Below are 24,767 nucleotides of genomic sequence, written 5' to 3' on the forward strand. Positions count from 1 at the left end.
CGCCGGAGGTCAAGAGGTCGGTCGGTGTGTCTCAGGCCAACATTCTCCTGTCAAGATTGTCCAGATATCCTCCTCAATCCTTGGCAAGATGTTAGAACCCCCCCCCCCCCCCCCCCCCCCACACCACACACAACCCTCCCCCCCCCCCCCAAACAATAAATAAAATTCTCGCTGGCGTCGGATGTCGGCGCTCCGTTCCCGTCACTCCTGACAGTGTCTGTTCTCCGGTGAGAAACCCCGAGGGCTCATGGGAAACGTCTCTGCTCCCTCCGTGGCGGGACGGACGGCGGTGGAGACCACCGTCTCGTTCCGACTGGCTCGATAGACGCTCGCCTGGAAATGGAGATTTAGACGTTACCGCTCACGACGCTGTTTTACCAGCTGCGATCAGAAGCCTGCTTTCCACTGTAATGTTTCGCGTTTCCGTGCGTTTCCACTGACAAATCTTGTGGACGGTACCTAAAGTACCTAAAGTACCTAAAGTACCGTACCCAACCGGTACCGTGTTTCGTCACCCCTCCATTGAGGTGCCTTGCACATCGGTACGGGTCTCATAAGGCGGAGCTACAACGCTGACGTCTGCTGATTGGTCAGTGACGATGGCCACTCTCGACAAGCCGCGGTATTTAAATAAAGGTGTTTTTTTTTTTTTTAAACTTTAGAATTTTTAAAACGTCTCCTTGGTTTTAACATGTGGACGGACGAGACGCACATTTGCTGAAAACAATGACGTCTTCGCCGCAAACCTCTCGACACGGTTTGGTCGATGTCTCAGTTTTTGCTCCGTGTCGTCTTCTTCTCCGTCTTCATTGTATCTCTATGGCAGCGTTACAGTGCCACCTTTAGGCCTGGCAGATGTACTGCATCGTTTTTAAATAGTTTTCATGGTGTCGCGGAAACCTTTTAAGAACGACGGTGAGAAAAAAGACGGTTTTGGCTCGAGTAGACTGGACCGAAGACAAGAGAAATGTCGGATCTCTTTGAGGAAAGACTATAAAAGATCCAGTAGAGGACAGTAGAGGGCAGTAGAGGGCAGTAGAGGACAGTAGAGGCCAGTACAGGGCAGTAGAGGACAGTAGAGGACAGTAGAGGGCAATGCACTTTTAATATAAACGATCCATGTTTCTACCAACCGTTTTCATGTATCCACACATTCGTTTAGTCTTTCCGCAAAGAGACGTTCCTCTTATGTCCTTTGTTCCTTTCGCTCAACACTGCCCCCCGCAGGTCATCGGTGGCATTACTCCATTTATGTTACGCACCAAATAACGCATGTAAGAAGACGGACAGAAGACTGTCGTTTGGGAATATTCATGTAAAAATTATAATTTGACTTTATTTCTCTTCTATTAGACGGGACTCAAGCTGAAGACATGAAAATAACAACTTCCAAGTATGGAGGACTTCCTGCCGCTACTTCCTGCACAAGGTGAGTACTTAAAACAAGAAATTAGAAAAATGGTGACAAAACTTAAATTAGGTACTTTTTTTTTTTTTTTTTTTTTTAGTCTATTCAGTCAATGTACTTTCTCAGTGAATATTTTTTATTATCTAATTACATATAATAAAGGAGCCACTGAAAATGTGTCATAATCCAGTATAAATAGTAAAACTCCATTTAAGTACCAGAAGAATAATCCAGTAAAATACACCAGGATTGTGTGTTTGTGTGGACAGTTGAAAACATCAAAGAATATTTTTTTGAACACAGAATACAGTTTTTTTTTCGTATCGTCAAAATCCTGACCTCATGCTCAGGATTGGGGCACTGATATAATCCCATAGCTTCGGAACACACCTGTGTTTGCAGGTAACGCGGTGACTTGAGCTCCAGCTCGTCTTTAGCGGCGGAGGAAGGGCAGCAGCAGAACACCTGCTGGAATCCTGCTCTGAACCTGAGCAAGGAAAAAACGTCTCTGTGAGATTTCACCGGATTAAAGAGGATTAACAAAAAACACAGATTACCGGTGACAGAGAAGCAGATCGACACCCACAATAACACGCCGCTCGCCATTTCGACGGTCCATCAGCTGACAGCCAGATTGTAGAGCATCTTCCTTCTCTAACATCCAGATTATAGAACATCTTCCTCCTCTAACATCCAGATTATAGAGCATCTTCCTCCTCTAACATCCAGATTATAGAGCATCTTCCTCCACTAACATCCAGATTATAAAGCATCTTCCTCCACTAACATCCAGATTATAGAGCATCTCCCTCCTCTGACATCAAGATTATAGAGCATCCTCAGCATAACATCCATATTATAGAGCTTCTTCCTCCCCTAACATCCAGATGATAGAGCATCTTCCTCCTCTAACATCCAGATTATAGAGCATCTTCCTCCACTAACATCCAGATTGTAAAGCATCTTCCTCCTCTAACATCCAGATTATAGAGCATCTTCCTCATATAACATCCAGATGATAGAGCACCTTCCTCCTCTAACATCCAGATTATAGAGCATCTTCCTCCACTAACATCCAGATTGTAGAGCATCTTCCTCCACTAACATCCAGATTATAAAGCATATTCCTCCACTAACATCCAGATTATAGAGCATCTCCCTCCTCTGACATCAAGATTATAGAGCATCCTCAGCATAACATCCATATTATAGAGCATCTTCCTCCTCTAACATCCAGATGATAGAGCATCTTCCTCCTCCAACATCCAGATTATAGAGCATCTTCCTCCACTAACATCCAGATTGTAGAGCATCTTCCTCCTCTAACATACAGATTATAGAACATTTTCCTCCAATAACATCCAGATTATAGAGCATTTCCTCCTCTAACATCCAGATTATAGAGCATCTTCCTCCTCTAACATCCAGATTATAGAGCATCTTCCTCCTCTAACATCCAGATTACAGCGCGTCTTCCCACCTGCTGTTGAGGCAGTAGTAGATGACGGGGGTTGTACATGGTGGAGCTCATGGCGAGCCACATGACGGCCAGGTACACCTGCTGGATGTATTGGTGCTCGAACCAGTCGGGGAAGAACTGGTGCAGCAGGAAGTAGACGTGGTACGGCAGCCAGCACACGGCGAAGGTGCACACCACCACGATCATCATCTTCACCACCTGCCACGGGCGACACGGCTTTAAAACCTCATCTCGCTAGGATTGTTTTATTTTCCATTGTTGTTGCCGTTCTAATGTGAGGGATTAAAATGCCATTAACATAAATAATGGCGCTTGACCGAGAGGTCACATGAGGAGAGGGCGGCGGCGGCGGCGGCGGCACCTTGCGCTTGGCAATGAGCTGCTCTTTGTAGTAGTGTCGACGAGTCTCCGGGAATCGTGCTCGCCCAGAGGGTCACGCCCACCGTCGTGTACGCCCAGCCCATCAGGCAGAGCGGCAGGAAGTAGATCAGCAGCGTCATGCATACGTAGTAACTGGAGGAGGAGGAGGAGGAGGAGGAGGAGGAGGGAGGAGGAGGAGGAGGAGGAGAAGAAGAAGAACAAACGTTGTTGTTATTGTCCTTCTACTGAGCATGTGCAGAAGAAGGATTGACTACGGCCAGGTGCGCATGCACGGTGGCAGCATTTCAGGGAAGTTGTGTCTCCCCACGTTTCCATGGAGACGGAGACCGAGCGTTTTTCAAAGAGTTGCATTTTACTCTGTTTCCATGGAGACGGAGCATTTTGAAACAGAAGCATTTTCCAACGATTACACGGAAACGAGTCGGATCGTTTCCAAAAAGTTGCAATTTTGTCTGTTTCCATGGAGGACGGAGTCAGACCGTTTTTCCAATCTTTACACGGCTCAACGAAAGAAGGAAAATTCATTCTAGTTTGGGGATGGATGGATGGATGGATGGATGGATGGATGGATGGATGGATGGATGGATGGATGGATGGATGGATGGATGGATGGATGGATGGATGGATGAATGGATGGATGGATGGATGGATGGAAGATGGAGGACATACGGAGTCCAGCCACCCACACTTTCTTGACGTCCAGCCTGTTGTACTCGGGCCAGTCGATGTAGCAGACGGTTCGCCCCGGCAGCAGGAAGGTGGAGGAGAAGTAGAACTGAGGGAAGGCCAGCAGGAGGGCCAGAGTCCAGATCAGCACCATCACTACCCTGGACTCTGTGGAGGACAACCTCTGCTGCAGCGGGTGGATGATCGCCATGTATCTACACACACACACACACACACACACACACACACACACACACACACACACACACACACACACACACACACACACACACACACACACACACACACACACACACAACACACACACACACACACACACACACACACACACACACACAGCAATAAAGTTACATTAGTGTGTGGGAGGAAGATGCTCTATAATCTGATGTTAGTGGGGGGAAGATGCTCTATAATCTAATGTTGGTGGAGGAAGATGCTCTATAAAATGATGTTAGTGGGAGGAAGGTGCTCTATAATCTGATGTTAGTGGGGGGAAGATGCTCTATAATCTAATGTTGGTGGGAGGAAGATGCTCTATAAAATGATGTTAGTGGGAGGAAGGTGCTCTATATTGTGATGTTAGTGGGAGGAAGATGCTCTATAATCTAATGTTAGTGGGGGATGCTCTATAATCTGATGTTGGTGGGAGGACGATGCTCTATAATCTGATGTTAGTGTGAGGAAGATGCTCTATAAACTGGTGTTAGTGGGGGGAAGATGCTCTATAATCTAATGTTAGTGGGAGGCAGATGCTCTATAATCTGATGTTAGTGGGAGGAAGATGCACTATAATCTGATGTTAGTGGGGGAAGATGCTCTATAAACTGGTGTTAGTGGGAGGAAGATGCTCTATAATCTGATGTTAGTGGGGGAAGATGCTCTAATAAACTGGTGTTAGTGGGAGGAAGATGCACTATAATCTGATGTTAGTGGGGGAAGATGCTCTATAAACTGGTGTTAGTGGGAGGAAGATGCACTATAATCTGATGTTAGTGGGGGAAGATGCTCTATAAACTGGTGTTAGTGGGAGGAAGATGCTCTATAATCTGATGTTAGTGGGAGGAAGGTGCTCTTGTAATCTGGATGTTGGACTAGGAAGATGCTCTGTAATCTGGATGTTAGTTGCAGGAGACTTTTATTCTGAAAGGTACACACTGCGGCAGACACACACCTGTCCACAGCGATGGCCGTCATGGAGTAGATGCTGGCGAATATGGCGGCGATGGGGAAGAAGTTGTGGAAGCGGCAGTAGACCAGACCGAAGTACCACTCGTTTGTGGACGGCGTAGGCGAAGTTGATCACCGTGTTGAAGGCCGACATGGCGGCCTCGGCACAAGGGCCAGGTTCACCCTGGAGGGGGGGGGGGGGGGGGGGGGGGGGACGACGGAGGGAGAGAGAGCGAGAGAGAGGGGGGGGGGGGGGCAAGAGGGGGGGGTGAAGGGGAGAGAGAGAGCGAGAGAGAGAGGGGGGTGAAGGGAGGGGGGGGGGCGAGAGAGGGGGGGAGGGAGAGAGAGAGAGGGGGCGGAGGGAGAGGAGGGGGGAAGGGAGAGAGAGAGAGAGAGGGGGGGGGGAGAGAGGGGGGGAAGGGAGAGAGAGAGGGGGGGGGCGAGGGAGAGAGAGCGAGAGAGGGAGGGGGGGGGGGGAGAATTAATTCTAATCTGATAATAATAATAAATAATTAAAAAAAACATTAAAGCAATGCACATACTAATATTAATGAGAGGATAAAAAATCTATAAATCTCTCTCTCTCTCTCTCTCTCTCTCTCTCTCTATATAATAATAATAAAGCGTTGTCAATCATCACTAGTATTATTTAGATTTTGCCACGTTGGACTTCAGGACTTTTCAGTTCCACCGCTGCACTTTAGTTCCGGTGTTTCTTTCACTTTATCGGGTAAAAAGTTGAATTTGGTGTCAGTTTGATCTTTGCTGCATTTCTCAGGTGTTCAGTCTATTTTTAGCTCCGCGGCGGTTCACCTGTCAGCTGCTGATGTGACGCTGCCTTGTTGTCGTTACCAAGTTCTGTTTATTGTGATTTCTCTGACTCATAACTTTTATTCTTATTTGACAAAGGTTTAATATGCGTCATTGACATATATAGATTAGTTTCTTTGGTGAGCTGTAAAGCCATACGTCCTATGTTTACCTTAAAGTATTTAAAACTGGGTACAGTATCTTACAGAAGTACCATCTGATATCGTGTACGTGTACACTTCCCTCTGTTGTTTTTGACTTTTGCACCTTTTCACTCCCAGTTGCCACCATTTATTATGTAATGTTGACTTATTGGAGTGACAATCCACTGACCGTGAGATGTTTTAATAACGAGTCGTACGTTTATTTCCTCAAAAAAACAAAAAAAACGAAATAACTAAAATGGCTAAAATAATAACAATAATTAAAAAAACAGCTTGGAAAAAGGTTGAATTGGGAAAAAAACGCACATGAAACTGCTTTCAAAATAAAAGAGCCAAAATGATTAAAACAGCTAAAATGTAAACATTTTCTCAGAAATTATAAAAAATAAATAAATAAATTAAAAACAACCTGTAGATGTGAAGGATGAACTCAGTCATTGTCTAAATTAATAATCTCAAACATGAAATTTCTTTGTTTTTCTTTCCCACGTGGCAGAAATCTGAATATTATTGGATTCATCTAAACTATTAATACAAGATAAAACACAATAAAATCATCTTTTAATAACTCTTAAGGCTTTTACCCAAAACAAATTAGTTTAATCTTCAGAATGATTGATTATATATGTTAATTAATAGTGAGATTAGTCTTCATACCTGGTTTTTATATGCAAATGATTTGTCCTTTGTTTCAAAATAAGTTTTATATTCGCTTCTTTCGTGCTTTAAAAGCTAAAAACAGCCGTTTCATCAGTATTTGGTGGTGGGTGCAGATATTTGCGTCTGTATTTCTGCTTTTATGTCACGAGAGATTTTAAAAGTCTCTCAGAAAAGAGCAAAAAAAAAAATCAAATGATGACGTCATTAAAATGACTTCATCACCGATTATTTTGCGATAAATTGTTTAAAACCTGCACAGGGGATCAATTTGAATCCACTCTCCTCGCAGTTATCGTTTCCAATCTATTAAATTTAACCTCAGACCTGTAAGTGAACACAACATCCTCGCGCATTGGCCGTCATTGGCTCGTGCAGACGCGCGCGCCGCGGACTCACCAGAAAGTAATTGGTGACGGTCCTCATGCGTCGGTGCGCCACGATAATCCAGATGACCACCGCGTTACCGATCACCGACACGGCCACGATGCTGCAGTAGGCGACGGCCCACAGAGAGATCTGCCACACCGGCTGCACGAACTGGTTGAAGGCGTCGCTGCAGTTGGCGGTGCCGGTGCCGTTTGCGCCGTTACAGTCGGTGGCGTTAAAGAGCGCGTCCATGTTCTGGGCATCTGCCTCCGCGCTGAGCCGGGCGGGTAAAAATAGACCCGTGTCCTGTTACCCCCGGGTGGATTCCTGTCAGGGTAAGGGGGTGGGGGTGTGGGGGTGGGGGGCAGAAAGTCGTGGAGTTTGGCGGAGAAAAAGGGCAAAAACCGCAGATTTTACGCACGGCGCTGGAGCGCGCGACGCAGCTCTACAGCCACTCCTCCACTGCCTCATCCCTTCATCCAACTCTCCCCTGTCATATCCTCTCATACCACATCCTACCCCACCTCATAATACCCCGTCCTACCTCAACCTACCCTGCCATATCTTATCCTACCCCATAATACCCCATCCAAACCTACCCCACCCCATAATACTTCACAATCTTCCGTCCTGCCTCATCCCGACCCCAACTGCCCCATGCCCACCCCAACCTACCTCATCCTGCCCCACCCCATCACAACCATTCCCACTCATCCTACCCCATCCTACCCCATCCTACCTTATACCCCCATCCCACTTACACTGAATCGTCTCGCTGTGTTTCCAAAATCAGACATTTTATTTCGATTCCAGTGGGATTATTCCTCAACAGCTCCGGCAGTCTGATGATATTGGTTTATATAATCTCATTTTAATCTGGAAAAGCAGTAAACAGTCAAAAACACCGAAAATGACACCAAAACATTGCTTTGGTCATTATAATCCTGATTCTTCAGGTGGTGCTGTATCAGTCAGTGAGAGGAAGATGCTCTATAATCGACATGTTAGAGGAGGAAGATGCTCTATTATCTGGATGTTAGAAAAGGAAGATGCTCTGTAATCTACATATTAGAGGAGGGAGATGCTCTATTATCTGGATGTTAGAGAAGGAAGATGCTCTATTATCTGGATGTTAGTGGAGGAAGATGCTCTATAATCTGGATGTTAGAGGAGGAAGATGCTCTATAATCTGGATGTTAGAGGAGGAAGATGCTCTGTAATCTGGATGTTAGAGGAGGGAGATGCTCTATTATCTGGATGTTGGAGGAGGAAGATGCTCTATAATCTGGATGTTAGTGGAGGAAGATGCTCTATAATCTGGATGTTAGATGAGGAAGATGCTCTATAATCTGGATGTTCGAGGAGGAAGATGCTCTATAATCTGGATGTTAGAGGAGGAAGATGCTCTATAATCTGGTTGTTAGATGTTAGTGGAGGAAGATGCTCTATAATCTGGAGGATCTTTCCGTCTAATATAAAATTCTGAGGTTATATAGAATTTCTAAAGACTTCAACACGTTCTTTCTTTAACAGTTTTCCTCTAAAGTCCCTTTTCTTTGTGTTCTTGAGAGAAAAACATCTTTTTAAGGACAGAATCTGCTTCGAAAACATTTAGGAAACCTGATCAGTCGACTGTGATTTAAGTAAATGAGCCAAACGGTTTGAAGGAGTCTGGTTGATTCACACACCGGCGGACCGAGGCCGTGGACAATCTGGGTGAATCTCCTGGACGCCTCGTCCATCCGTCTCCTCTGATCAGAGACATTATGCTGCTCAGCAGGAGGGAGGACAGTCCATCTCCTCCGTCACCTGCTCCCCTCGCCGCCGCTCCAGGTTCACGTCTGGACAAGCCACGAGGAGAAGAGACGCGGCTCGAGGTTTATAATCCAGCCGGGAAGCGACTGGGCGCCGCACCTGCTCTCCCGTCAGACGGCTCTGGAGACACGATGGACACGCTTTAAAGTCAAAGTCACGTCACGTGACAGAAGGATGCCGTCCAAAACAAAACACATTTACATCACGCTTTAAACAAACAAACAAACAAACAAACAAACAAACAAACAAACAAACAAACAAACAAACAAACAAACAAACAGACAGACAGACAGACAGACAGACAGACAGACAGACAGACAGACAGACAGACAGACAGACAGACAGACAGACAGACAGACAGACAAACAAACAAACAAAAACCTAAATTTATTCAGTAAAAGTGACAATAGTGAAACTTGTTAGTAGAGCTGGGCGATGTGACCTAAAATCTATATTGCGGTATAATTTGAAGTATGTGCAGTAACGATTTCCTCTGTACATAATAATAACATTATTATTATTATTATTATTATTATTATTATTATTATTATTATTATTATTATTATTATCATTATTACTATTATTATTATTATTATTATTATTATTATTATTATTATTATTATTATTATTATTATTATTATTATTATCATTACTATTATTAATATCATTATTATCATTATTACTATTATTATCATTATTACTATTATTATTATTATTATTACTATTATCATTATTATTATTATTATTATTATTATTATTATTATTATTATTATTATTATTATTATTATATAACACACGTGAATGTAAAAATATAAAAATAAAATAATATAATATGAATAACAAGTCAAAATAAAAATAAACAAACCTACCAAAACAGGAATTTAAGTGGTAAATTCTGCCTTTTTAACTTTACACATGGTGAAATCATGTCCAGCGTCATGTAGGAGTGCAACACAGAGTTCTACTGCCCTCTGCTGGTGAAACAGCCGCACACACGTTCACGTGCTACTGTTATGTTGATTCGTGACCATTTATATTTACAGTTCTACCGCGATTATTCACATTTCTTAGAAATAAAAATGACGGCAACGCAGTGTGTTGTAAAATAAAAAAACCCATATATATATATATAGTTTGTATATGAATATGTAGGTAAGTATATATGTGTATTAGTGTGTGTATGTGCTTGCACATATTATGTCTTAACTTGTCAGAAATAATACTAATAATAATAATAATAATAATAACAATAATACTAATAATAATAATCATTTTGTGTATGTAACAATACAGTGTTACTTATACAGTGTATTATATTGTTACTTCTTTGTTTGTTTGTATTATATTTGCCCACAGACAAAGAATATAAAGTTTATTTTACATTTATATTTCCATTATTTTGGAAAGAAAAGAGCTTTACTTCCTTTAGCGCTGTTTTCCTATGTTGAACTTCTTTGCAGTTTGCTTCCTAACGTTGTTGACGTTTATACGCATGTGTGTGGTTTCATTACAAAAACAACCAACAGCACCCACTAGTGGACCAAATGGTGTCTGTACGAATGTCGGGTTTTCTCTCGATCGTTCACATTTATCGCGTATTATTCTTTTTCTCCAATACGAAGATTTTTTTTTGTGTATTTCTGTTGCAGTGTTACAACGCCACCTATGTTCCTGGCATGTGTACTACATCATTTTGAGTAGTTTTCATGGTGTCGCAAAGAAGCAGATGTTTACCGTGTGGACGGTAAACTTTTTAAGAATAAAGGAGAATAAAGATCGTGTGGACCTAAGATGTATAATCCGAACAGGATGTTTTTTTGTCTTTGGTGTTTAGAAGCTTTTAGAAAAAGTTCCTGGTGTACAGGAGGAAGAAGAGTTTGAAGGAGGCGGAATCTTCCCCGGTCTTGACGTTGGTGTCGGTTGTGTTGGTGGGAACGAACCCTCGTCATCTGGTGTCTCTGGTATCACGTTATCGGGTCTGGACCGATTGTCGGGACGCTACTCCCCAACAGTTCCTGGCACACTATGTTCTGTCTTCCGGTTGTCCTTGACGGCAGGAGCAAATCGCTGACGCAGGAGATTTGAGCTGAACAGTTTCCCCCCTGACGCGATTAAGAAAAATCCATCTGCTTTAAAATTGTCTGCGGTCCCAAGAAAAAGTTGAAATTGTCAAAAAATGGCATCGGTGGAAGTTTGTCAGCAGCTGAAGCTGAAGCTATATACTCTTTTCCTGACTGGTGGCGGTGGACCATCCATAACGACCCAATAGGCGAGGGGGCCTACACCCTCTTGCAGCCCTGGGACTCCATTCTGCAGGGGACCATCGGATGACGGGGGGGGGGGGGGCGTGGTCCGAGAACTGGGGCGTGGCCAGGCGACAGGGGGCGTGACCAGGTGATAGGGGGCGTGGCTAACACACGTCAGATGACACTCTGAGGAGGACTGTGGAAGCATGTCAGCAAGATAAAACCATCAGTTCCTACATTGGAGGTAGAAAAGAAATATATAGGATTTATAGGTTTTATTTTTTACATTTCACTGTATTTTGCAGCAGAATATTTCATTAAAAGATTATAGTCATTTTCAGTACTAACTGATTGATCTTGCAACGTTCAGACAGTTTCATTATGTACTCTGTGTACGTAAAGCAAAACTTTAAAGTGTAAATTTAAAGTTTATTATAACAATATTTTACTGCCCCGGCCATTCAAGATGAAACTGGACTGTATGTGACCCCTGAAGTAACATTTTATGTAGTATTTATTTTGTATACCTCTTTGCATATATTATATACATGTGTATATATATTTTCTATGTCTTTATATTGGTTCATTTATGTGCTTTTTTAATGTATTTGGTGTTTCCTTTGTTTAATATCAACTGGTCCTACAATTTATCACATCTCACAATGTAGTATTCAGTCCACAATGTAGTATTCACTCCACAATGTAATATTCAGTCCACAATGTAGTATTCAGTCCACAATGTAGTATTTAGTCCACAATGTAATATTCAGTCCACAATGTAGTATTTAGTCCACAATGTAGTATTTAGTCCAACAATGTAGTATTCAGTCCACAATGTAATATTCAGTCCACAATGTAGTATTCAGTCCACAATGTAGTATTTAGTCCACAATGTAGTATTCATTCCACAATGTAGTATTTAGTCCACAATGTAGTATTTAGTCCAACAATGTAGTATTCAGTCCACAATGTAATATTCAGTCCACAATGTAGTATTCAGTCCACAATGTAGTATTCAGTCCACAATGTAATATTCAGTCCACAATGTAGTATTCAGTCCACAATGTAATATTCAGTCCACAATGTAGTATTCAGTCCACAATGTAGTATTTAGTCCACAATGTAATATTCAGTCCACAATGTAGTATTTAGTCCACAATGTAGTATTTAGTCCAACAATGTAGTATTCAGTCCACAATGTAATATTCAGTCCACAATGTAGTATTCAGTCCACAATGTAGTATTTAGTCCACAATGTAGTATACAATCTACAATGTAGTATTCACTCCACAATGTAGTATTTAGTCCACAATGTAATATTCAGTCCACAATGTAGTATTCAGTCCACAATGTAGTATTTAGTCCACAATGTAGTATTTAGTCCAACAATGTAGTATTCAGTCCACAATGTAATATTCAGTCCACAATGTAGTATTCAGTCCACAATGTAGTATTCAGTCCACAATGTAATATTCAGTCCACAATGTAGTATTCAGTCCACAATGTAATATTCAGTCCACAATGTAGTATTCAGTCCACAATGTAGTATTTAGTCCACAATGTAATATTCAGTCCACAATGTAGTATTTAGTCCACAATGTAGTATTTAGTCCAACAATGTAGTATTCAGTCCACAATGTAATATTCAGTCCACAATGTAGTATTCAGTCCACAATGTAGTATTTAGTCCACAATGTAGTATACAATCTACAATGTAGTATTCACTCCACAATGTAGTATTTAGTCCACAATGTAATATTCAGTCCACAATGTAGTATTCAGTCCACAATGTAGTATTCAGTCCACAATGTAATATTCAGTCCATAATGTAGTATTTAGTCCACAATGTAGTATTCAGTCCACAATGTAATATTCAGTCCATAATGTAGTATTTAGTCCACAATGTAGTATTCAGTCCACAATGTAGTATTCAGTCCACAATGCATTAGAATGCAGCGTTTAAGGTGGAGGAGCTGCTTCAGTATATGTATATAAAGGAGGTGCGGCTATATTAAGGCGCTCCAGGGAGCTGATGGGGGTCAAAGGTCAAACCCAGTGACCCCTGGTGGAGGCCCGTCCTCATTGGGGATCAGACAGTAAAGATCCGTCTCCACCTCGTTAGAAAACACGTCTCACATTAATGTCTGCAGGAGGAACTGATAAAAACTGAGTAATCTCTACTTTAACTGCAGTACTCCAGTAAAAGTACTCCACTGGTTTTTCCCTCCGAGGGAGAGGAGAGGAAAAAAATGTGAATGGACGCCGCATCGATCCGACAAACACACACACACACACACACACACACACACACACACACACACACACACACACACACACACACACACACACGCTGTGACCCTCTCCAGTCACAGAGGTCGTGTTCAGTCACTCGGAGCTCGTCGCTGTTCAGTCGCATCATTTTATTTCCTCTCTGATTTTAATCTTCACTTCGCCTCGACTTCTCTGGAATCAGGTGAGACGCCGACTTTATTTCACTTTTACTTTTACAGATTTAACACAAAAGCGTTCGTTCCGTTTAGTTTGACTGCAGCATGTGAATCAGTAGAATCTGTTTTTATTTTTTTTAAGCTTTATTTTTGTTAAACTTCAAGCAGAACCATTAGTGAATCCTGCAGATTACAGGAATAGATCTTTTTTTACAAACAAAACTTCCCTTAATCCCAACATCATGTTTATTGTTTCACACTGAAATATTTGTAATAGTGCTCATCCAGCCGTTAAGTAAGTAAAAAGCGTTCAGTAAGACTGTTTCTCAAACCTTTTTGACAATAAATGAGCTAAAATCTTCCTTGTTAATGAAAAACATCTGATTCTGCTTGGCTGATTGAAAAAATAAAGAAAAAGTAAAAGAAATGAAGACAAATAGGGAGTCTAAACCTGATTCTGTCCTCAGTCCTGGCTGGCAGGCTCACTTCAGGTCCAGACAATCATAAGCCTGTCAGTCCATACTGAGGGTTTAGAAAAACACACCTGATGATTCCTGCCTGCATCTTCATCTGTGTGTGAAACTCTTGGTTTTCTTTGCCATCCGTGTTGGACTTGCAGGCTCACTTGAGGACTGAGACGTGTTGAGAGAGGACAGGACCCCTGATAGTCTGCACTGAGGGCAAAGAAAACCCTGAGAACTCCTGCATATCTGTTACTGTAGAACTACTTCAAGATATCATGCTAAACTTGTACAAAAACACACAAATGACCACATTGCATGACAAACAAATCAAGGAAAGAATAGAATACACCACAGAGCTGAGAAACGAACCCCCCGAAAATAAACAAAGAGCAGAACATTAGTGTTAGAGTAATTTTATATATAAATATATATATCTGACAATTAGTGACAAATCAACTTTAAAAACTCAAAAAGTGACACAACAGACATGAAACTTAGTTTAACTGGTTAAAGTATTAAATCAATTAAACACCCAAAATGTGAAATGCGCAAAATAAAACCCTTTTTTATTAGTTTTATTAAACTAATCTGATTACTTCAAGGTTTTCATGATCACTCAGAGACAGATTTTAATAGTTGATCTCACATGAAGGTTTAATACATTAAAAAAAAGGGTTTTATGCAAATGTGATGGAACTACATGGTTACAAACACATAATGTTCAATAGAATCGTATATATATATATATATATATATATATATATATATATATAGTATAGTATATATATATAGTAATTTTGTGATATATAGTGATTTATTGTCATTTAATCTGCTTTTTTGACATGAAATTATAAATCGGTTTCCCCTCCGGAAGTTGTTTAGTGTGTGTGTGTGTGTGTGTGTGTGTGTGTGTGTGTGTGTGTGTGTGTGTGTGTGTGTGTGTGTGTGTGTGTGTGACTGTCCTTCACAGTCACTGATCAGGGCTCAGGGACTTGTTAGCGATCAGAAATGACACGTATTGATCAGCCTGGAAAAGTCCCTGAAATCAGCCACAGAAAAGACCAACGTGTGTCACCACAGCGGACGTTCAGACGTTCAGACGTACGGACGTTCAGATGTATGGATTTACATCCAACATCCCACTGATCAACCCTACATATGGCCGCGCGGCTCCCTCTTTTAATTCAAGTCGTAATCTGGATTAAACATCAGGATTGTTTACTTATTGATGGATTACATAACTGGCCCGGACACCAATACATGAGCTCTGTTACAGCTTCTACACAACAGGAACTGCGATCATAAATCAAATAGAAAATAGACTTTATATTGAGATGGATTATTCATGCTCATCGCCCCCCCCCCCCCCCCCCCCCCCCAGTCACTGCTGTGGTTCCAGTCACCGGTTCCACTCTCACCACCAGCTCATAAAATGTATAAAGAATTGAAGAGAAAGTGAATATGATGTGAAAATCCAGCAAAAGATGATCCATCATCAACTAATAGATTCTTAAAAAGGCTCTGAGGAGAAAAAGCAGCCACACGTTTAATTAGTAAAAAGAAACTAAGGCCTTAAAACAATCAAAATAAGAGTAATAAATGGTATCCATTTATATACTTCTTCTTCTTATGACAATAATAATAATAACAACAACAACAACAACAACAACAACAATAACAATAATAATAATAATAATAATAATTATCATCATCATCATCATCATCATCATCATCATCATCATCATCATCATTATTATTATTATTATTATTATTATGGGTTCAGTGACTTGCTCAAGGACACTTTAGTCTCGGTCCCACTGTGCAGTACGTGCCGGAGTGGGAAGGTACGGGATAGTACAGTACGGTATGGTACAGTACAGTACGGTATGTTACGGTATGGTACAGGATAGTATGGTACGGGATAGTACAGTACGGGATAGTACGGTATGGCATGGTACAGGATGGCACGGTACAGTACAGTACGGTATGGGATGGTATGGGATAGTACGGTACGGTACAGTACAGTATGATACAGGATGGTTTGGTACGGGTTGGTACGGGTTGGTACGAGATAGTACGGTACGGGATAGTACGGTACGATACAGGATGGTATGGTACGGGTTGGTACGGGTTGGTACGGGTTGGTACGGGTTGGTACGGGTTGGTACGGGTTGGTACGAGATAGTACGGTACGGGATAGTATTGTACAGCATACTACAGTACGGTATGGTGCAGTATAGAATGGTATGGTATGGTACAGGATAGTACGGGACGGGACGGGATGGTTTGGTACAGTACGGCATGGGATGGTACAGGATATTACAGTACAGGATGGTACGTCCAGTAAGGCATGGGATGGTACGGGATGTTCGGTATAGGATAGCACTGTACGGTATGGTACAAGATAGTATGGTACAGTCCAGGATAGGTTGGTACGGCATGGTACGGGATGGTACGGGATGGTACGGTAAGGTACGGGATGGTACGGGATAGTACGGGATGGTAGAGTACAAGATGATACGGGATATTACGGTACAGGATAGGTTGGTACGGGTTGGTACGGGATGGTATGGGATGGTACGGGTTGGTACGGGATGGTACGGGTTGGTACGGGATTGTACGGGATGGTACGGGATGGTAGAGTACAAGATGATACGGGATATTACGGTACAGGATAGGTTGGTACGGGTTGGTACGGGATGGTATGGGATGGTACGGGTTGGTACGGGATGGTAGAGTACAAGATGATACGGGATATTACGGTACCGGATAGGGCAGTACAGTAACTCTGTTCCCAGAGTCCCACCGCAGAGTACAGTTACAATGTCGGCGGGGTTGTGAACGCTCCATAACGACACCCGTATGTAATGTGATTACACAACAGCGGTCGCTGGACCAACGCTGAAGATGGCGTCGCAGCTTCACGGCCTCCAAGCAAAACCGTAAAGACGACAGAACAATCCTAAATTATTAGGAACGTCCAGATCAAAGTATCATAAAAACATGGAAAACTTCGACACAACAACCAGAAAAACCCAAATCTGACCACAGAAATACTAAAGACAGAAAAATTAAACCCACCCACGGGTCCAAAACTCCCAGTTCAAATTGGGAATTCCCGGCTTGTTCCTCCAGTTCCTCCCCCTGGTTTCGGCGGCGTCCTGCTCCTCTGGGGCTTCTGGGGGTCCACATCGAGTTTTCCTCTCGTCACCTATCGACAGCAGCCGCTCTGTCAGCACATGTGCTGCCATGTGGCTCCGCGGCCCGCACGCCGCAGGACGGGTCGCTGTCGGGTCAAGAGGATTCCCTCGCCAAAGAAACACACACACACACACACACACACACACACACACACACACACACACACACACACACACACACACACACACACACACACACACACACACACACAAACGGGTCGCAGTGTCTGAGTCCATCGCGGTCTGACCTTCCTCGCCATGTCTCTCGCAGGATGGACCACCATGACTGGCAGCGGTCGAGGAGCAGAGGACACAATCGCTATGACGACGACGACGGTGAGCGAAAACAAACAAAACCCATTTTTACGTACAGAGGCTCTTGGCGAGTACCTATGCACTTTGGAAATACATACTTGGCGAGTACATACTTATAACTACACACTCGCCAAGTACAGAGGTTCTTGGCGAGTACGTACTCGCCAAATACGTGTTTGCAAGTATGTACGTGCCTACTTGGCTGGTACGTACTTCCAAGTACATACTTGGAAGTATACGAGTGCATACTTGGTGACTACGTACTTCCAAGTACCTAGTCACATACTTGCAAGTACGTTATCGGAATGTTGAGAAAGACGTTTAGCAGTAAGACGCTAATTTATTCAGGAAAATAAGTGTTTTCAGTTAAAACATGTTTAAAACAAAATTAATGAGATTAGAAAGATACGAACAAATGAATGAATGAAATTACAGATCAAATTAGAACAAGTATTGAGCAGTAAAAGAAAATGTTGAGAATGAAGAATGTGTTAAAAGTATAGGTTGGAATATGTTAAAATACATCAAAGAAATGTTGAATAAAATCATAAAACATTTTAAATTATACGTTAAAATAAAGCAAGGCAGATTATTTTATGGAGCAAGGAATTACACAGTGCTTTACAAACAAATTAAGAATATACATTAAAGCAACAAATTCAACAAATATTCGAGGGAAAAAACTGAAAAATGTTGATAATCAAAGATATTTTTCTAAATTCTAAATAACATTGAGAGTCAAAAATCCCAAACTGCAAAAATCAAAATGAAAATGAGGATGAAAGTAGATTATTAGAAAAAAGCCGATTAAAAGCAGCAGATCAGCTTCCTGCCTCACGATCGATCCGTCTGTCCGTCTGCCTCAGAGCCGCAGCCGTTCTACATCGGCGTCCCGGCCTCACACAGACGGAAACGGCGCCGCCACCACTCCTACGCCAGCGACCCCGAGCGCGAGGCCCGACACGCCCACTACGACCACCACACGCACTGCGAGCACGGCCACCGGGGGCGCTACCACGACCGGGACGAGCACTACGACGAGGACGGAGGCAGCGAGCGGCAAGAGCTCGCTGACCCCTCAGGTCAGAGGTCACCTGGTGCCTCGTAAAGGGCACGGGATTACAGTTACTAGTTACTGGTAACTCTTGTGTTCTCTTGTATGAGAGGGAGACGCTCTATAATCTGGATGATAGAGGGAAGAAGATTCTCTATAATCTGGATGTTAGAGGGAAGAAGATGCTCTATAATCTGAATGTTAGATGGAAGAAGATGCTCTATTATCTGGATCTTAGTGGAGGAATGTGCTCTATAATCTGGGTGTTAGAGGAAGATGCTCTGTAATCTGGATGTTAGACAAAGATGCTCCATATTCTTTATGTTAGGGAGAAGATGCTTTATAATCTGAATGTTAGAGGCGGAAGATGCTCTATAATCCAGATGTTAGTGGGAGGAAGATGCTCTATAATCTGGATGTTAGAGGCGGAAGATGCTCTATGATCTGGATGTTAGAGGAGGAAGATGCTCTATAATCTGGATGTTAGAGGGGGAGATGCTCTATAATCCAGATGTTAGTGGGAGGAAGATGCTCTATAATCTGCATGCTACAGGAAGATGCTCCATAATCTGCATGTTAGAGGAAGATGCTCCATAATCTGCATGTTACAGGAGGAAGATGCTCCATAATCTGCATGTCACAGGAGGAAGATGCTCTATAATCTGGAGTTTCAGTGACACCAAGGTAACAACAAACCAGGGAAGTTCCGTTCATTTTAAAAGCTGAAAATTCACGTGATGATAAATTTCCTTCCGGAAGTTTTAGACGACGTTTTAGTGACGAACATCGACGAACATCAACAACTAAAACTGGATCCTACATTTGTTCCCGTCTGGATTCTAGTAGAGGAACTTTAACGGAAGTTAGTTTGGATAAAAATTTAACATTCGCACCTTAAACTGATCCGAGCCGTTAGTTTTCTTGCGTTACCAGAGCGTGACGAGGTGAAACTCCCCGTCGTGTTTGTGACCAATATTCTTTTGCGGCGCGGCGCGGCGCGGCGCGGCGCGGCGCGGCGCGGCGCGGCCCCCGTGAAGTCTGAAGCCCGTAAGCTGATTAGAGCTGAGGAACTCCAAGCTGTGTGTGTGTGTGTGTGTGTGTGTGTGTGTGTGTGTGTGTGTGTGTGTGTGTGTGTGTGTGTGTGTGTGTGTGTGTGTGTTATTTTGGTATGCTTTGTATTTCCCTTCTCATCTGGATTCCTATAAAGTCTTTACGTGGAGGTTGGCGGCTGCAGGGGGGCAACGCAGGACCGTTTGGGGTGGCAGAGTTCTGAGGACGTTTCCCAGGCCTTTCTTCTGTTGCGTGAGAGTGTGTGTGTGTGTGTGTGTGTGTGTGTGTGTGTGTGTGTGTGTGTGTGTGTGTGTGTGTGTGTGTGGGAGGAGAGTACTGGAGAGCCCTGTGGTGTGTGTCGACCCTCTTAAAGCCTCGGGCTGTTTGCTGCTCTGGAGACCGTGGTGGGTTTTCTACCGGAGCTGAGAGGACGTCTGTGAGACGGTGTGGAATCAGAGTCGCCACGTCACCGCGGGAAGAGGTCGAGACTTTTGACCTCGACCTGACGGAGGCAAAACCGAAGGATCTGGAGACGCCGTTCGATCGGTTTCGTATCGGAAAGATCCAGGTCGGCATGCAGGACTCTGGAGTTTCCCTTCCCTCCGTCACGTCCTCCCGCTGGACCTTGCCCGGCTCCCAAATAGGTAACTAGAGCTACACTCGGTAGAGCGCAGACCGTCGCCAACGACACGTCTGTTTGCGGAAACCGAGTTAGCATGGCCAACATGATAGCTCACGTCAGTCGCATCTAAATTAAAACTACATTTATTGAATCTAAGGAAAGCTGATGCCTAAACTCCGTCTCTCTGAGGGTCTAATAGAGTTTTTATAAATCATCGAGTTTTTAGATCGTTTTCGGTGACTTGTAGCTTAATTTACTTGAAATATTTTGCTTCGGGACTCAGTCATAATGTTGATTTCAATAATAAACTAGAGCTACACTCGGTAGAGCGCACGTTGGCCAACGCCACGTCTGTTTGCGGAACAGAGTTTGCATGTTATCCATTAGCTCATATCGATGCTAACTAGGTAGCTACGTTACTGTGTGAAACACTGAGGCAGGAGCGTCTCCATGGCAACAGATTAATCATGATGATCGAAATCTTGAAAATAAAGATCTATTTATTTATTTGCACTGCCTTTTCTATGCAACCTTTTAATTGATACCCCGAGGACAAATCAAGTCTTTAATTGATTGATTGATTTAATAAAAGGGGCGGGGCTTCCTGCCAATATATCTTTTTACTCAAGAAAATTACAAAAGTAGTGTAACGTCTCTGCAGTTGTGTTCTTGATGCAATGTTAAGGTTTAGTGAGGAAGTTTGTTGGTTCTGATTTGTTTGTGTTTCCTGAACTCGCCTTTACAGCGAGCTGGCCTGTGATTGGCTGAGAGTGGAGAAGGGGGCGGGTCATGTGAGCATGCGGCCACTGTGTGTGTGTGTGTGTGTGTGTGTGTGTGTGTGTGTGTGTGTGTGTGTGTGTGTGTGTGTGTGTGTGTGTGTGTGTGTGTGTGTGTGTGTCCGTTTGGAAGAAGCAGTACTACAAAAGTAACGCTACAATAGTAACGCTACAATAGTAACATTACAGTAGTGACGCTACAGTAGTGACGCTACAGTAGTGACGCTACAATAGTAACGCTACAATAGTAACATTACAGTAGTGACGCTACAGTAGTGACGCTACAGTAGTGACGCTACAATAGTGACGCTACAATAGTAACATTACAGTAGTGACGCTACAATAGTGACGCTACAATAGTAACGCTACAATAGTAATGCTACAATAGTAACATTACAATAGTAACGCTACAATAGTAACGCTACAATAGTAACGCTACAATAGTAACGCTACAATAGTAACGCTACAATAGTAACATTACAGTAGTGACGCTACAGTAGTGACGCTACAGTAGTGACGCTACAATAGTGACGCTACAATAGTAACGCTACAATAGTAACGCTACAATAGTAACATTACAGTAGTGACGCTACAATAGTGACGCTACAATAGTAACGCTACAATAGTAACGCTACAATAGTAACATTACAGTAGTGACGCTACAATAGTGACGCTACAATAGTAATGCTACAATAGTAACGCTACAATAGTAACGCTACAGTAGTGACGCTACAATAGTGACGCTACAATAGTAATGCTACAATAGTAACGCTACAATAGTAACGCTACAATAGTAACATTACAGTAGTGACGCTACAATAGTGGCGCTACAATAGTAACGCTACAATAGTAACGCTACAATAGTAACATTACAGTAGTGACGCTACAATAGTGACGCTACAATAGTAACGCTACAATAGTAACGCTACAATAGTAACATTACAGTAGTGACGCTACAATAGTAACACTACAATAGTAACGCTACAATAGTAACGCTACAATAGTGATGCTACAATAGTTACACTACAATGGTAACACTACAATAGTAATGCTACAATAGTAACGCACAGTGACTTGGAGAAGTAACTTTAATCCGATTAATGGTTTGGAAATAGTAACGTGCTACTAATTAACGTGTTTCCGGCATCATTGCGACTGGTCCCGTCTAACCCAATCAACCTCTTCAAACTTCTTTAACTTCAGTTATAAACTCTGGAGTTGAGTTCCTGAGCTGTCGCCCCATAATCCTGTGCAATCTTCCTGTTACATTACAGTATTACAGTGTGTACTGTTGTAAAAATACTGCTTAAATGAAAGTGTGCAACTTATTAGCAGTCAGAGGTCAACAACAGTCTGTGCTTCACCCAGTGGCCTGAGAATGACTCATAACTCTGCGGATCTGAAACAAGTAGGATTCCTCCCGGTGGGATTACCGAGTTATTAAAGCTGCTCTCTGACCCGACGCTCTCGGGGACGAGCCCGAGACGGTCATGGAAACACGGTGGAAACATTGCATCGTGTTATAATTACACGCCGCGCCGCAATTAACAGGGATTACATAATCGTCCCCCGAGCGGTCGATGGGTCGCAGTCGTCACCGTCGCACGAGGCTCCAACCGAAGCGGCTCTGATCCACGACTCTAATGACTCTTTTGGCTCGTTTGAATTGTTTTAGGGGGTTTTTAGGAACAAAGTGGGCGACAGGAAAGGGATTCGGGCTCTTTTCCCCGCCGTGCTGACAGATAGCAGGGAAACAAAGAGCAGCACAGACCCCACCGCCTCCAGGCTCAGCCTGTTAATGCAGATCGATCCGTTCGGTGTCAAATTAGAACAAAAAAAAAGAAAAGCTAGCGGCCGATAGATTATGTAGAAAGTCATTAGAGAGCTGAGTCACCTGCTCACTGAATTTCAGATGGACGTAAGGAAAAGGATCAGACTTTATTTCATTTATTTTATTTGATAAATTAAACATTTTGATGGACTTTACTCTGTAAAAGTGCCCTGAAATGACTTTGTTGTCTTCGGCGCTCGATTAATAAAGTTGAATTGAATTAAATGAAATTTCTCATTAAAGTTGAATGACTCTCAGATAACAAACGAATAAATCCATCTTAAGGTTACAGTTTGAGAGATAGAGTTGGATTTGAAGATGCTGACTGACTCTGTCTCTATGGAAACGGGAGAAAATGCATCTGATTGAAAATGCTCTGTTTGCGTCAAAACGTTTCCATGGAAACGGGGGGAAACACAACTTTTCCGAAATGCTGCTTCTGGTCATGTGCACCACGGCTGTAGTGAACAGTCGTTCTGCACATGCTCAGTAGAGCCAATCAGATCAAGTTTTCCTCCGTGGTGTCATGACTCCCAGGCCATATTCTCCTGGGACGTGGTACTTTTATTTTGACAGTCACCGTAAAAACAATCCAGCCTGGTGGTCTGTCCACTAGAATGTCGGTGTTCTCCCGTTGTTGATGTTTATAGCGTTTTGTTCTCTGCTGTGTGTGTGTGTGTGGTTTCACTGCAGAAACTAACAACAGTGGCCCAACATGAAACCTACTATTATTTTTTCTACCATTTCCATGTAAACAAACATCGTTTTCAAAATGTAAACAAGAAACTTTTCTGAAACCAAAACGCTGCTTTTTGACTTGTTAAATGTTAGAAGGTGAAGAAGGGCCTGAAACCTCTCGTCATTTTTGCACCACAACCTGAAATCTGGTATGTTGCCGACGGGCAGCATTCACATTTATCTGTTAATGCTGCGTGTGACGTCGACTTCTCGATCCTCCAGCGGTGTCTCCCGCCGCAGAGCGGCTGCGCCACATCCTGGGCGACGATGACGGCCAGCCGACGCCCACCATCTTCACCGAGATGGACACACTGCAGCACGAGGGCGGCGAGCTGGAGTGGAAAGAGTCGGCTCGGTACACACACACACACACACACACACACACACACACACACACACACACACACACACACACACACACACACACACACACACACACACACACACACACACACACACACGCACACACACACACACACACACACACACACTGCAGGTGTCAGAAGGTCACAGCTTCATTAGTTTAGGATTTCAGGTCACTTTAGATCAGATTTAGAGGTTGAAGGTTGAACTGGAAGCACAATGTGGCTGCAGGTGTTTATAACTTGGTACGAGATTACTTTCAGATTACAGTCAGCAGCTGCTCCTTTAAAGATTATATATTAGAATAGTTGGTGAAGATTCTTGGATTGTTTTAATAGTGTCAATTTAGGAAACTATTGTTATCGTGGCAAATTAGCTGAGCTTTTGCCAACGTGTGGGTCAGATTAACGACTGATTCACTCAAGTCTACTGACACTGATGCTCTATAATCTGGATGTTATTGGAGGAAGATACTCTATAAACTGGATGTTGGTGGAGGAAGATGCTCTATAATCTGGATGTTAGAAGAGGAAGATGCTCTATAAATTGGATGTTGGTCGGGGAAGATGCTCTATAATCTGGATGATAGAGGAGGGATATGCACTATAATCTGGATCATAGAGGAGGAAGATGCTCTATAATCTGTATGTTACAGGAGGAAGATGCTCTATAATCTGGATATTCACGCTTCTTGACAGCTCAGATTAAAAGACAACGGAAGCA

General features: G+C 42.9%; 2 protein-coding genes across 7 annotated transcripts in view; one reads left to right on the forward strand and one right to left on the reverse strand.

The window, feature by feature from the left end:
* Positions 1-201: 201 nt before the first annotated feature.
* tacr1b (tachykinin receptor 1b) lies at positions 202-7,375 on the reverse strand (the record flags this gene model as incomplete). The annotated part of the gene is given in 10 exon segments (XM_080477648.1): positions 202-333; positions 1,799-1,895; positions 2,889-2,917; positions 2,919-3,086; positions 3,250-3,285; positions 3,287-3,401; positions 3,956-4,150; positions 5,128-5,231; positions 5,233-5,307; positions 7,154-7,375. Coding segments are annotated over 10 exon segments (1,173 nt in total).
* Positions 7,376-13,567: 6,192 nt separating this feature from the next.
* The window catches only part of slc4a5b (solute carrier family 4 member 5b), a 35,041-nt gene continuing 23,841 nt past the window's right edge, over positions 13,568-24,767 (forward strand). For 3 of the 6 annotated variants that reach the window (XM_080476208.1, XM_080476211.1, XM_080476209.1), the window contains exons 1-4: positions 13,568-13,657; positions 17,567-17,631; positions 18,477-18,692; positions 23,904-24,036. In XM_080476208.1, coding sequence (XP_080332334.1) covers positions 17,568-17,631; positions 18,477-18,692; positions 23,904-24,036 — 413 coding nt within the window. In that variant the 5' untranslated portion in view covers positions 13,568-13,657; position 17,567. Of the gene's footprint in view, positions 13,658-17,566; positions 17,632-18,476; positions 18,693-20,098; positions 20,359-23,903; positions 24,037-24,767 lie in introns of those variants that run through there. The other 3 variants (XM_080476210.1, XM_080476213.1, XM_080476212.1) reach the window with 3 other exon arrangements.

The sequence above is a fragment of the Lipophrys pholis genome (assembly GCF_963383615.2).
Source record: "Lipophrys pholis genome assembly, chromosome: 12".
Taxonomy (NCBI): Eukaryota; Metazoa; Chordata; class Actinopteri; order Blenniiformes; family Blenniidae; genus Lipophrys; species Lipophrys pholis.